Raw genomic sequence first — 13,054 nt, forward strand, 5'->3', positions numbered from 1 at the left:
TATTGGCAAGGGAGAGAAGAATGAATCCATTTGTTGTCTAAATGTTTCCCAACCTTTATTTAGTTAGGGCATATATATATATTTTCCATTTGAAAAATCTCACAGCGCAACAATAAGTAAAAATGTAGAAAAAAAACTCAATTTACTCAAAAATGTAAGAACACCTATCTTGTAAAATACAAAGCTAATATATACTACTATATATACCAGCAGCAATGATCGGAGGATTGTTTTCTCGGCTTTCGATCTAATGCTGCCAGAAATAAAGCTCTATTGAAATAAAGTAGGATATTGTGCAAAACTTAATTTGTTGTTTCATTTAAAGAGTGAAACTCATGTTGATGTCGATTATATGATTTTTAATATTATTTTCATGATAAAGCAAAAAGACATGTTGACTCAATTAATATTTTTGCTTTGGAAACAATAAAAATAATTAAATAGGTTGTAGCATTCTGAAAAGTATTTTCCGGTGTGTTTGTTGTACAATGAATAAAAGTAACGACCCAACGGAAAAACTATCAATTCACTTTTTGACTTGTACTATTGAAATAAATGAAATGATCATCATATAAGACAATAATCTAATTTATTGCAATAAACCCCAACTAAATAACAAACTTTAACAATAACGTACGCACAGTACCTTCGTCAAAGCTGTCCAGTGGGCTGAAGATGCGAGAAAAGGAGAAATTACTCAACTCCGTCACTCTAATAATGCAATCGGTGTGATGACACCCCGAACTTTGGATGACCTGAATTCTGATGCGCTTCACAAAACCCTTTTTTTCTTTTCTGTATAGCAGCTTAAAATGATTTTTTTTTTAAATTCTAACAAAACACATAAAACATATGGCAATAGATCTGTTCTCATTAGTCATTCATCCATCTGTAACATTTGTCCTCATTAGGATCCCGGGTTAGCTAGAAAAATTATTAACAAATGATTTAATGGACAACCAAGTAACTAATTCTATAAGGCATCAAATAAATTAAAACAACAAAGACAAAGAATGAAACCCATTTAAGAATAATCCATGAAATACATGCAAATAATATCACAAAACTCTTGATCATGATCAGTGTGCTTGATTAAGGAACAGAACTTTAACTTGCCCACTTATTGGCTACGAACTGACATTTAGACACAGTTGCTCCTTTTCCCACTCCCCTTAAAAGATACCATTTTGACAACATTTCTATTTTGATTGGAAAATCTTACTTTGGTGCTGCTGTTTTGGTTAACAATGGGATTTTCCTTATCAATCTGAGGCGGATAATGAGGGTAAAGTTGACCTGGACACAGTTGTGGCAATATCCTGCTTCGTTGGGTTCTGTGCAACTGGATAAATTGCTGGGTCTTGGTAATGGCTCCAATTTGTGCGGTGTCCCTGTGTGAAAGAATAGGAAAATTCAATGAGTGGTAACCATAACAGTTAAGTCAAATAAACTAAAGTGTAACACAAGAAAATAGGCTTTATTTTCTTGTGCAACGATAATCAGAAGGAGAAAAAGCCAAAGCACACATTTAAAAAACCCCAAAACAGCAGAGCCAACCCCAGACGGGAATTAGGCCACAAAGCTCATGACCCTGACGGAGACCGTGGCTGCTTCTCAATAACAATATTCACATGATAGCCCTTCAATTTTGGGTGCCTTGGACTTGGCAAGTTCAGACTGGAAATCTGATCTTCAGGAATGGAACAACTCTGTAAAGACTGGAATCTTAGCAGACTCCATGAAGCATCATGGACTCACTAGCAAACTTTTTACCTACGGATGCAGCTCATCCAAAAGAATAAAGGGAACATTTTGAATCTGGAGATAAAATTGAAGAAGAGTTTACATCAGCACGCATAAAGCAGCCATTACAAAACAAACCGCTTTGAATGTAATTAACTATAAATGATCATAAAATAAAAAATGTCAAACAACGCTCCTTGCTGGTTAAATATAAAACTAAAGGGCAACCACACAAAAAAGACAAACGCTATAGAAATTAAAATGAGCTCGTGAGTGAGCCACACATACATTTACACACACACACACGCATATAAAAAAATATATACACACATGATTAAAAACTTCTCAATAGGGAGTTAAAAAAGACTTACATCAATTTAAAGTCTGGATTGTTGAGCCACTGGAGGTCACTAGAGAGAACAGATGAATGGACGTTACACTCCAGCATCACAGAATGAATCCTTAAAAAACAATTTTATTGTACACACATACTGTATTTATCATTTACATTTTTTTACATCACAATTATGCTTTCATAGACAGGTCATGTGCTTATATATCCAAACCCATCCACTGACAGATTGAGTCCATATCTACTTAGATGGGTCAAATAAAATAGCTCATGCAGCTGCCATTATGAATTACTTAACGTTGCTTGTTTGATAACATGATTTAGAAAAATCAACTTCACCATCTTGATGGTTCAATCCTCTCACTTAAATTTATACACATTCCTAAATAGTGTAAAGTTAGACCTTTTGTAGTGACCATACATGCATGCTAGCATGGTCTAAAAATAGCTAAAAAAAAATTTGCCTACAAATGCATCACAGCTTGTTTGCAAAACAGTCATTGTAAAGATTGCTGGTGTGGATTTGTTGCAGTTGAGGCAAAATCTGTGATTATTTGTCGTATACAATTACGATGGCTATGTACAATTACAGTCTCGACCATGAGCAGCTTTATACCTCAGCTTCAGAAAGAGACTTCTCTTTGCTTCGACTGGTGACCATTGAGTTTGTATAGGTGTAGGAACGGGAAATCTCTTCCTGGAAAGCAGTTTCCAGTACTTTCAGGATGGATTTGCGAACTTTATCTTTGAAATCTTGTCCCATGAACACATAGAGCAGTGGGTTGAGGCAGCTGTTGAGATAAGCTAGGCTGGTAGCTATCGGGACGCCGATCGTGATGACGTTGTCCAATATTTCGCTGTCGTAATCAGCCATGTGATTGACCAACTCAATCAGAGCAAGGATGTGATAGGGAGCCCAGCACAGGAAAAAAGTGGCAATGACGGCAGCGATGATCTTAAAAGGACGGCTTGACTGGCTGGCCAAGGTACGGTTCCGACGGAGGCGGTGGATTATCACGGCGTAGCAGGATACGATGACAGTGAAGGGAACGACAAATCCCAGAAAGAAGCGAGTCATGGTCATGGCCTGATGGCGGAAATCTCGCAGCTGGGTCACATGTGGCGTGACATAATCATCAGAGAAGGCAAAGTTATTAAAGCAGTTGATGATTTCTTCATTGTTGTACGACGGCCCAGTGTCCTTGAAAATAAAATAGGGAGTGCTCAGAATCAGAGCCAGGACCCAAACGCCCAGACTCACACAGGACGCCTTCTGCACGCTGCGATAGTTCTGAGCCCACACGGGCCAGACCACCGACACGCATCGGTCGATGCTGATCACCATCAGGATGTAAACACTGGCGAACATATTGAGGAAGCTCATGGTGCTGTTCAGCTTGCACATGAACTTGCCGAAGGGCCAGTGGAAATCCATGGCGGTGTAAGTCACGCTCAAAGGAAGGAATGCTGTGAAGAGGAAGTCGGCCACAGCCAGGTTGAGGAACCAAACGGTGTTGACTGTTTTCTTCATCTTGAATCCTGTTACCCAGATCACCACGCCGTTTCCCAACACGCCCAGGACGAAAGCCAGGCAGTAGACGATGAGAGACATGATGTTGAGAGATTGCCTCAGCTCGGCGTGGTCGTCCTTGTAGTCATACTCGTCCTCGTAGAACGTCTCGTTTGTGATGCTGGCATCGGAAACGTTTATATCATAGTAAGGCGTGGTGCCCATTACGTCCATCATTGTTCTGGGACCTGCAACAGAAACAGCAAATAACCCCACATTATCCCTTAGGAATGAAAAAAAAAAAGTAGACGGTAGTAATTTTATGAGAATAAAGTCATAATGTGCAGAAGTACTCATTTTACAAAATAAAATTATAGCACTAACATTGTGGGCGAGGGAATCACATATAAAGAACAAATTTAAATCTGAAAGTAATATTACAAGCAAGCAAAAATAAAGAATAAGAATAAAACTACTTTGTAATACAAGAAAAACATTACATTTCCTGAGAATATTTTTATGTTTCCCAAAAAAAGTTTACAATATTAAATAGACTAATTGTATATAAATTTATCACGGAACACATGAATGCCTTTTAACAAATGTACTAAAAACACCAAAATCATCTCTTTTGTTCATCTTGTTACATCATTTAACAAAAAGTCTTTTTAACCAAATAATTAACGTTACCTAAAATAAATATGAATTAATTTGATGTTGATAAGTACAAGCAACACAAAGGCTGCTTCATTTTATTCAATTTTCGCATCACATTATTTTGTGCAGTTTTATCCAACAATTGTGTAAATTGTAGAATTATTTTAATAATATCTTTATTATGTTCCCTCGCTCAACTTTAATTCATTGCTCAGTGGAGTAACGACATCTTTCTATTCGTACTAATTCATAACGATGGACAACGAAAAAGTGTTTCTAAATTTGTGCGCATAAAATAAGCCACCCCGAATAAAGCACTCAACCAGCCAGCGCGAACTTCTGCTTAATCAATCAAACCAATTGCAACTTCCAATTGCGTCTTATATACTCAAACAAGCAGCGTGGTTCCAATCTTAATGACGTTTATTGTAAGTATAAGAAAAAAAGAAGACAATACCTTCTTCTGGTGTAGATGCGTCCGAAGCAAAGTTCTGATTTGACTGCTCCGTGCAAGCTGCAAACCTCTCGACTCAGTCTCATGAAATTGTCTGACGTCATCGGCCACATCGAGGCGGGACCACAAGCTCCCCTAAATCTACCCCCACTCCTACGCCCCCTCGTGCTTTTGTCATGTTTTTTGTTCACTCTGCTCCTGTCTTGGAGAGATCAAAATTACATGCAAGAAAGTAAATGCAAGTTTGTTCACATTGGATGGAAGATAAAGCACACACATGTACACACACGTTCACACACACAAGGTATGTGAGGATAGGCATGTGTGTGTTTTTTTTTTTTTTTTTTGAAGACTTATAAGAGCAATTGTCTTTTGGGAAAGTCCACAAGTAAAAGCATAAACACAATCAAAGTGAATCATCAGTTGCGGTTATGTTGAGATGACAACCTGTTAGGGCAAGGAGGTGCTGTCTCTTCATTTTCACCAATCGCGACATGTTTTTCTCATCGTGGGCCGAGTTCATGTTTTCTTGAGGTTAACTTTAATTGCTGTGCGCTGACTTTGAAATGACATCTGGGCATGTAGGTAACATATTTGTAATGTACCCTTTTGGTGTGTAGAAGAAAAGTCACAGCAGCATCTGACAATAATTAGGGTTACTAAGCTGTTCCTTGGGAGACCAAAAAAAAAAATCTTTGCAGCTGTCCACTCCACTTTGGACAATGATGAGTCCAAAGCAAAACAGGCGTGGAGGAACAAATTATGTCTTTAAAACTTATTCCTGGCTTTGACGTGAGTAGGTGAACGCTGCAGTGTGAGTACAGTGTATGCTCCTGAAAACTGACTGGTGGATGGATGGATGGATGGATGGATGGATGGATGGATGGATGGATGGATGGATGGATGGATGGATGGATGGATGGATGGATGGATGGATGGATAAAGAAAGAGTTTGATGGATGGGTAGAAGGATAGACAATTTGTGGATGACATGAATAGAACGAATGGATAGACGACAAACAGACCAATCAATGGTCGGACAGACGAGCTGTGGTGTCATGGAAGGAGATGAATGAATGGATGTACGTGCGGGTCGATGGAAGGGAAAAATAGCTGGATGAAGAAAAAGGTGGATAGATGAAAACAGACAGGTAGATCAATTTTTTGAAAGATTCAATCTTATATGTATGCACGATTGCATATAGCACAGGGGTTTAAAAAGTTTTTCAGAGGTCAGCATGTTTCTGGTCACTTGGGAATGCTTTTGTCTGCTTTCACACCACCATACATTCCTGAAACATTTGGCAGTCAAAGGCCATGCCCAAAAAGAAGCATGTTGGAATCTCCAGATGGGCAGTATCCAAACTGTTATCCGCAAACCATGCAATCCACTAAACCAGATATGGCCTCAAAACACAGCCCTGAAAAAAAAAAAAAAAAATCACGAGAGTTAAAAATAAAGATATCAGCTTTAATTTCTTTTCAAAGCATCCAGTAATTATTTCTGACAACTAGCCAAAAGGTCTTTTCCAATTGAGCGTTTCAATGCGGTGTCGTAAAAACCGAATTAAAACATAAAGCGCTTCATCAACAGGCTGGGATGAACATATACAAAAACATGAGTAAGCGGAATGCATGGAACGAAGTGGGAGTGTTGTCCCCGGAGAAAGTGAAAATCAATCTCATCTTGGTGTCCCTCAAGTATAGCTCTATACCTTTCAGTCAGCATCTCACTTTAACCCTGTGGTCACGCTTCCTCCCGCATGCTTAGTCTTCTTGGTTTTTGCAGCCCGACTCGCTACGCCATTCATACATCTGTTTGACATGAAATTGGGTTGATGGTTGAATTTTTTTCAGTCTCTAGAGGAATGTTGCAAAACATGGCAAATGAAAATGCGTCATGACTGGAAGAAAGACTTTATCGATTCCAAGCCATGGAAGTAAACTTTAAAATGGACACTGGAACTTCCTGTTCTCATGTTGTTCTCTTCTTAAAACCAACAGTTCCATCTGGGCCCTTGTATGAATAAATCTCAGTCACAAAACAGTATTCTGTTGTCCTACACCAAATCACAGAGATTTTGGGATAAGTGCTGGGGAAAAAACAGACAAAAAAAAGCTACAATATGCGAACAGTTCAAACTTTGAGATTTTGTTGACCTAACCCTAACCCTGACCCTAACCCTAACCCTAACCCTTTGTCAAATGCATTGGATTTGAAAGATTTAGGATTAACAATGATGATTGTAGATTTGTTGATTTCACATCTTCCCGCGGTAAAACACAATGAGTCTCAAAATGGTGCATAGTAAGCTACCAAAACCTGCCCAACCCAAAACCAAGTCCCCCGCTAATATACAAACACAACCGCACAGGAACTGATCCCTGCCAATAGTCCAGATGTGAGGGGGAGGAAGAATGAGAAAAGGGGGTGTAAGAAAAACTCAAACTCAGGGATTGTGTCCATTTACACACTCTGGCGCTCATCTTGAGTTTGAACAACGCCCTTTTTGGACAGCGTGGGAGGACTCATCACCAATTGTTTTATCTCAGAAACATCAATCACTCATCTGCCTGTACCTTAACCAAAAAAAGTCCACTTCGTTCGAGTCTAGACCAGACTCGTTTAAATCAGATTAAATGCTCTTGACAAACACCAGCTTTCATATCTGCGTGAAGATTTATCCGCCTCTAAACATTTTGGTGCCTCAGTCATTTCACAGAAGCAAAAGACGCAGCATTTCGCTGGTTGTCTGTAGTGGATATTAATAGTCATTCCAAGGCTATAGTTTGAGGGAAGCCTTCTGAGCGTAGCGCTTTGCCAGCGTTCTTGATTTACCAAGCAAACGTGCAATTATGTGTACACCACACAAATACCAATTTGGGTGTGTAAAAGGAACCAGTGGAGGTTTAAAGAGAATACCAGAGCAGGATGATATATGCAGTCGGAGTATGCGGCCTTATTATTCATGATATAGCATTTGAGGAGGTGGGGGAAGAACCCCAAATTTAAAACGACAATGTGAGCACGCTACTGTCTGTGTGTCTTTGCGTGTGGCGCAATGGAGCGCTAATAATATAGTCTAGCTTCTACAGTCGCTGTACTGTAATTCACCCGGTACTTATCATAGCTATACGCAGTGCAAAACAGTTAAGCTCACACGAGCTTTTTTTTTTTTTTTTTTTTTTGGGGGTGATGGAACTTTTGGATTCCAGTTACGGCGGCGTCATAAAGACATATATAGTGGGAATCTGTAGTTAGCCCAACCCTCAAAAGTTTGTTGGTCCTGTTGCGGTACTGACTGGGAATCAGATCCTTGTCTGCTTGAGTGTGGAAAGCTTGGGGATTTTGTTTTTCAAGTCAAAATGAGTGCCAACTGTGCTTGTCCACATTATGCCTCATTGAAGTGTTCTGTTTTTTTCATGGAATACACCGCACACAAGAGGGGGGGAAAAAAAAAAAAAAAAAGCTGAGCCTCAACAACCGTAACCACTTCCTTACTATGGTCCTTATACTTTCCACCACAACTTTTGGTGCCTTCCAGCAGACCGGTTGAGGGATATGAATAATCAACCTTGGCTCCGTCTGACAGAAAAGAAGCCTGGTAATGCATAAGTCATACAGTGCTTCCTTTCTCCAGAGCAGTTTATTTGGAGGCACAGTTGAATGAGAAGTGGGGAACTGGAACTGGTTAAACATGGGGGCATCAGGTGGTCAAATAAACTGAATTCTTCACTTATTACAAGGTCAGCAATACTAAAATTAACACACTATGCTGAAATGTATTTATTTATTTTACAAACAAATGTTTTTTATTTATACAGTTTAATCAATTCTGCTAAGCAGATGTGTCAAGAAAGCAGCATCTGGGTGTCACATGGGACACAGAAATCTAAAAAAACCCAAAATCAAACCCTTAAGCAGTTGGGTGACTAAGTTCATTTCTAATAAATAATGTATTTGTTGAGTTTATGAACTAAAATAAATGGAATAAGTACCACATTTTCTAATCAGGGTACAGCGGCCACAAAAGTGAAAATAGTGTAGATAAACTTTAATCATGTGTACGTGTTTCTCTGTCAATTTACATATCGCACTTGGTCAAATGGGCAAGCCTTATCAATGTTGCCTAGCAACAGCTACGTAGATACCAAAACTAAATCAGAAAGATGGCGACAGGTTTATTTCAGTAAAGTTTGATAAAGAATCACAATCGCTCATGTCATCATTGTTTACAATTTACGACGTGAAAAGAAGTCAAGTAATGTTCATTCCAGATCAAATACAATCCTGAGAAATGAAAAGCAAGGATAATAGTACAGTAGTTGTTTCAAGAAATTACTCAACAGGGCGCAGCCTATTAAATTTGCTATGTGGTTTATTTCAAGTCAAAAAGCACACGCCATGAATTGTAAAATGAAGATGGATGTTTATGCAAAACTAAGGTAGAACCTGCCTGTGCTGGAAGGGAATGTGTTGTATTTAAGTTTTAAGTGTATAATTACAGGGTTTGGTTCAACGCACTCTCCCATTTAGTCGTGTTCTTCTCTGTTGTTGATTACGGCCTATATGTCCATACATGAGAAAGCCACTGACTCATAAAGCCAGCGCACAATGAATTCACATATTTGATTTAATAACCATAAAGGAAAATGAATTATTCACTCGTAACATACAGGTGACTCACATTTTAGTTTAAGGATTGTCGAAAGTGACGCGAAGAACATTATGTGTTGCAATATAGCCACAAACTTCCTGTCACTATGATGAGCTATTGGCATTTCCTGAAATACTCTAAATAATCGGGCCAACAAATTAACAAGACAGAAATGTTTGAATTTTTAAACCTTTGGTTCAGTAACATTTCTAAAATATCATAGTTGAACCTTTCAAAAAACCCAATAAAAAAACCATAAAAATAAATAAGTAAATGAACGAACGAATAAATAAATGAACGAATAAATAAATAAACAAACAAATAAATAAATAAAAGGGTGGCACATTGGCAAAAGTTTAGCATTAAAAAATACAATGTATATATATATTTTTAAGGTTCACATTTTATCCACTATAGTGTAACATCAACATTTTATGGGTATTGGCGCAGATGTCGAGTGTTTGACCTTGAGAAAATGTCGATAAGAGAACTCATTGCTGAGAGGACTAACTTGAAGTCACATTACCTGGACTGGTGCTTGAAGGCAATGAAGCTTCTGGTTCTCCTCGCTCTCTGTGGAAGTGCAGGTACAGTAAAAATAAATTGCATACTAGAGCCAAGGAGCAGTTTTGTTAAATAAATTGGGGTTACACTTAGACTAACAACATGGCGGTGAACCGGGGAGCTAGTTAACAAAAGCAGAGTTAGTGTTGCCAACTCAGCGATTTGGTCTAGTGACTTTTATTTTTTTCCAGTTCCTCCTGTGATCATTTTTTGAGTGACTAGTGAGTTTTGCTCTGTTGACCGCATGAGCAGAGACATTTTTACATAGTTTCTTCAACAAATCACGTTGAATGGCAGTCATAGATTTTATCATGCTGAACTTTGCCAAAAACATGCTGCCCTTTAAAACGTTGCATAAGCAGTGATTTATAGACAGATATCATTTCTCGATTCGACAAACCCGGCAGTAATCATGGCTGGGTGTGGCCAGTAAAACTGAACAGAGCTGTCCAAAAACTGTGTAATTACTTTTTTACCCAAACCCAGATGGGTTTGTTTTTGTGAGGTATTAAAATTGGCTTGATAATTGAAATTCTTGGGTGTGGCTAATATTTATCTCAACTTCAACTGAACGTGTGTGGATTTATCGATCATCAGAATTGTCTGTTACTATCAAAGAAATGAAAACGAGTTGATGTCAGCCAGTTAAGAAAATGTGTGAGGAGTCCTACCAAAAGATTTTTTTTTCCAATTGCATTCCTTGTCTAATAACAATATTTTTTAAATAGCATATGAACATGTTTTTTATTTATTTACACATTGCACATGTGATGATTGGTTAATGGTTTGTCAATTTTAGCTGCAGCTGCCCTGAAAAATGACGACAGGATAGTTGGCGGGTACGAGTGTCCAAAAAACTCAGTGCCTTACCAAGTGTCTCTCTTCACGGGATACAACTTCTGTGGAGGGATTCTCCTGTCCCCAGAGTGGGTGCTCTCTGCTGCCCACTGCAGAACAAAGTAAGATAATCCCTATTACTTTTTAAATCACAAGTTTCCACACCAAACTTAAAATGCCTCATTTAGATCCAATGTGGAGGTCCGGCTGGGTGAGCATGACATTTGGGAGCTAGAGGGCCCTGAACAGCACATCATGTCTGCAAAATTCATCCGCCACCCTGACTACAATCCCAGCACACAAGACAGTGACATCATGCTCATCAAGCTGAGTCGACCCGCTTCTCTGAACAGCTACGTACGACCAGCGACGCTTCCTTCTAAATGTGCCACTGATGGAACCATATGCCATGTTTCTGGTTGGGGAAGCCTTCGCCCCAGTAATGAAGGCTGTGAGTCATGTGACTAAAATCATACAAGTGCTGTAATACTATTAGTTGATATCTTCCTACTCAATTTGTTTATACTTTTATTTTACTTTATAGGTAGTTTTAGTCAACGATGCCACTGTGCCTAAAAACAGACTGAAGGACTTTTTGCTTTATGCACACACTAAATTCTCTGTCATACGTTATATATAGCGAGGTATCCTCATACGCTGCAGTGCCTGGATGTTCCTCTTCTGAGTGATGATGCATGCTTTAATGCATATCCTTTCCAAATCACTGACAACATGATCTGCGCCGGTCACCTGGAGGGAGGCAAAGACTCCTGTCAGGTAATTTGGAGATATCACCTAACAGTGTTTCTGCCTCATGAAGAAACAGCTATATTCATATTTTTTTTTTTTCATTCTTAGGGTGATTCCGGCGGTCCAATGACATGTAACGGCGTGCTCCAAGGAGTTGTGTCATGGGGGAAAGGCTGTGCGTTGAGAAACAAGCCCGGAGTATATACTAAAGTGTGCAATTACGTCACATGGATCCAGAAGACAATGATAACAGGCTAGACTTATAAAAGTGGTGTGAGAACATTGTGAAGTGTCTTTGTGGTCCATCAGTGTGGCAACATACAGCATGTGGGTGCAGACTAAAAATAAATCATATGCGAACATGTGCATTTCTTTCAATTTTTCCCACACTGGCACAAAACATGTGAGGTCTTATTTATTTACGTTTTTGTGGATGTATCTTATTTATTTAAAACGTGAATAGATCCAATCATACTTGACTGACAAGTGTTTTGGTCAGATCCAAGGGTTTCATTAGTATGCCAGTGGCACAATTTATAATGTTGGTAAGCATTATTCAGATTTAAGTAGCAATTCTCAAGGTTTTCCAAATAATTTAACACTACCGCAAACTGTGTTTTTATAAAATGTCTGCAAACTGGTCATGTACAAAAATCCTGAGCAGAACACAAATGTAAGAACATGACATTTATCGTCAACAGAACTGTAAATCACCAAAGCAAAAAAAAAAAAAATACTGTGACGCTGCACTATGCGGCTTTAAAATTGCAAAGCATGCACACACTCTGGCCTTTCTCCATAATCATTGAATGGAGATCAGTGTAGTTCCAAATGTAGTATTTAACCGGTTTTGCTCTTCACTAAAGTGTAATAGGAAGGACATGTTTTAGTGGTTGTGTGTGAACTTAAATACAGGGGAAACAAACAAAAAATGTTGTAGTTGGTTATTTACAGCCCAGTATATCGAATTTTAAGTATTGAGCTAGTGGAGAAGCGTGCGTACATGATCTGTGCGGATGGTATTTGGCACAATCTTGGAATCTCAACGATTTTAAAGCCTTGTGGATAGATTCGCCTGTCAACGGCCTGCCAATAGTTTCATCAATGTTACGAAGGTAAGAAATTTTCTGTACACCACCGCAGTGATTACTGACCAATTGGGTGCAGTATATTAGTGTGTCACAGGACAAATGTGCTTCGGGAATTATTATATTTAAATTGTTTATTACAACAAATAATGCCAGTGATGAACACTGACAGACAGAACAATTAAATGCTCTCCCGCTAGATGGCAGAAGGTACAATTGACATGACTGCTATCAGTCACATTTTTGTGACATTTTTCTTTGGCATTGATATATTATATCTATTTATTAGATATAATATTTTTCTAGATTTAAAAAAGTCCCGTTGTTCAATTGAGGTTGAGAAACACTAAGTGAAGTAATATTTCAACCAGCCTCCCTTTTATTTTTTTGTGAGAAGAAAAAGGTCAGCGCTGTATTTCCAATTGATTTTTGGGGGCCAAG

General features: G+C 38.6%; 2 protein-coding genes across 3 annotated transcripts; one reads left to right on the plus strand and one right to left on the minus strand.

Annotated features, from left to right (window-relative positions):
* Positions 1-572: 572 nt before the first annotated feature.
* Positions 573-4,850, minus strand: LOC125975573 (chemerin-like receptor 1). Of its 2 annotated transcripts, XM_049731331.1 has the most exons (4): positions 4,720-4,850; positions 2,712-3,853; positions 2,115-2,153; positions 573-1,391 (listed from the first exon to the last, which is right to left on the minus strand). In XM_049731331.1, exons 2-3 carry the CDS (start codon positions 3,840-3,842, stop codon positions 2,151-2,153), a joined length of 1,134 nt encoding a protein of 377 aa, XP_049587288.1. In that variant the 5' UTR covers positions 3,843-3,853; positions 4,720-4,850; the 3' UTR covers positions 573-1,391; positions 2,115-2,150. The 2 variants fall into 2 exon arrangements, with proteins under 2 accessions (XP_049587288.1, XP_049587287.1); XM_049731330.1 differs by lacking the exons at positions 573-1,391; positions 2,115-2,153 and having other exon boundaries at positions 2,203-3,853.
* A 4,985-nt stretch (positions 4,851-9,835) lies between these two features.
* On the plus strand, positions 9,836-11,890 carry LOC125975582 (trypsin-3-like). The gene is made up of 5 exons (XM_049731343.1): positions 9,836-9,961; positions 10,738-10,897; positions 10,964-11,226; positions 11,416-11,552; positions 11,634-11,890. Exons 1-5 carry the CDS (start codon positions 9,850-9,852, stop codon positions 11,781-11,783), a joined length of 822 nt encoding a protein of 273 aa, XP_049587300.1. The 5' UTR covers positions 9,836-9,849; the 3' UTR covers positions 11,784-11,890.
* Positions 11,891-13,054: the final 1,164 nt, after the last annotated feature.

This window comes from Syngnathus scovelli, chromosome 9 (assembly GCF_024217435.2).
Source record: "Syngnathus scovelli strain Florida chromosome 9, RoL_Ssco_1.2, whole genome shotgun sequence".
NCBI lineage: Eukaryota > Metazoa > Chordata > Actinopteri > Syngnathiformes > Syngnathidae > Syngnathus > Syngnathus scovelli.

Excerpts from the sequence above, each read along its gene's own strand:
- LOC125975573 (XM_049731330.1), bottom strand. The coding sequence starts at position 3,842 with ATGATGGACGTAATGGGCACCACGCCTTACTATGATATAAACGTTTCC.
- LOC125975582 (XM_049731343.1), top strand. The coding sequence starts at position 9,850 with ATGTCGATAAGAGAACTCATTGCTGAGAGGACTAACTTGAAGTCACAT. Across the intron at positions 10,898-10,963 it reads GCTGCCCACTGCAGAACAAA|ATCCAATGTGGAGGTCCGGC; the intron begins GTAAGATAATCC and ends TGCCTCATTTAG. Across the intron at positions 11,553-11,633 it reads GAGGCAAAGACTCCTGTCAG|GGTGATTCCGGCGGTCCAAT; the intron begins GTAATTTGGAGA and ends TTTCATTCTTAG.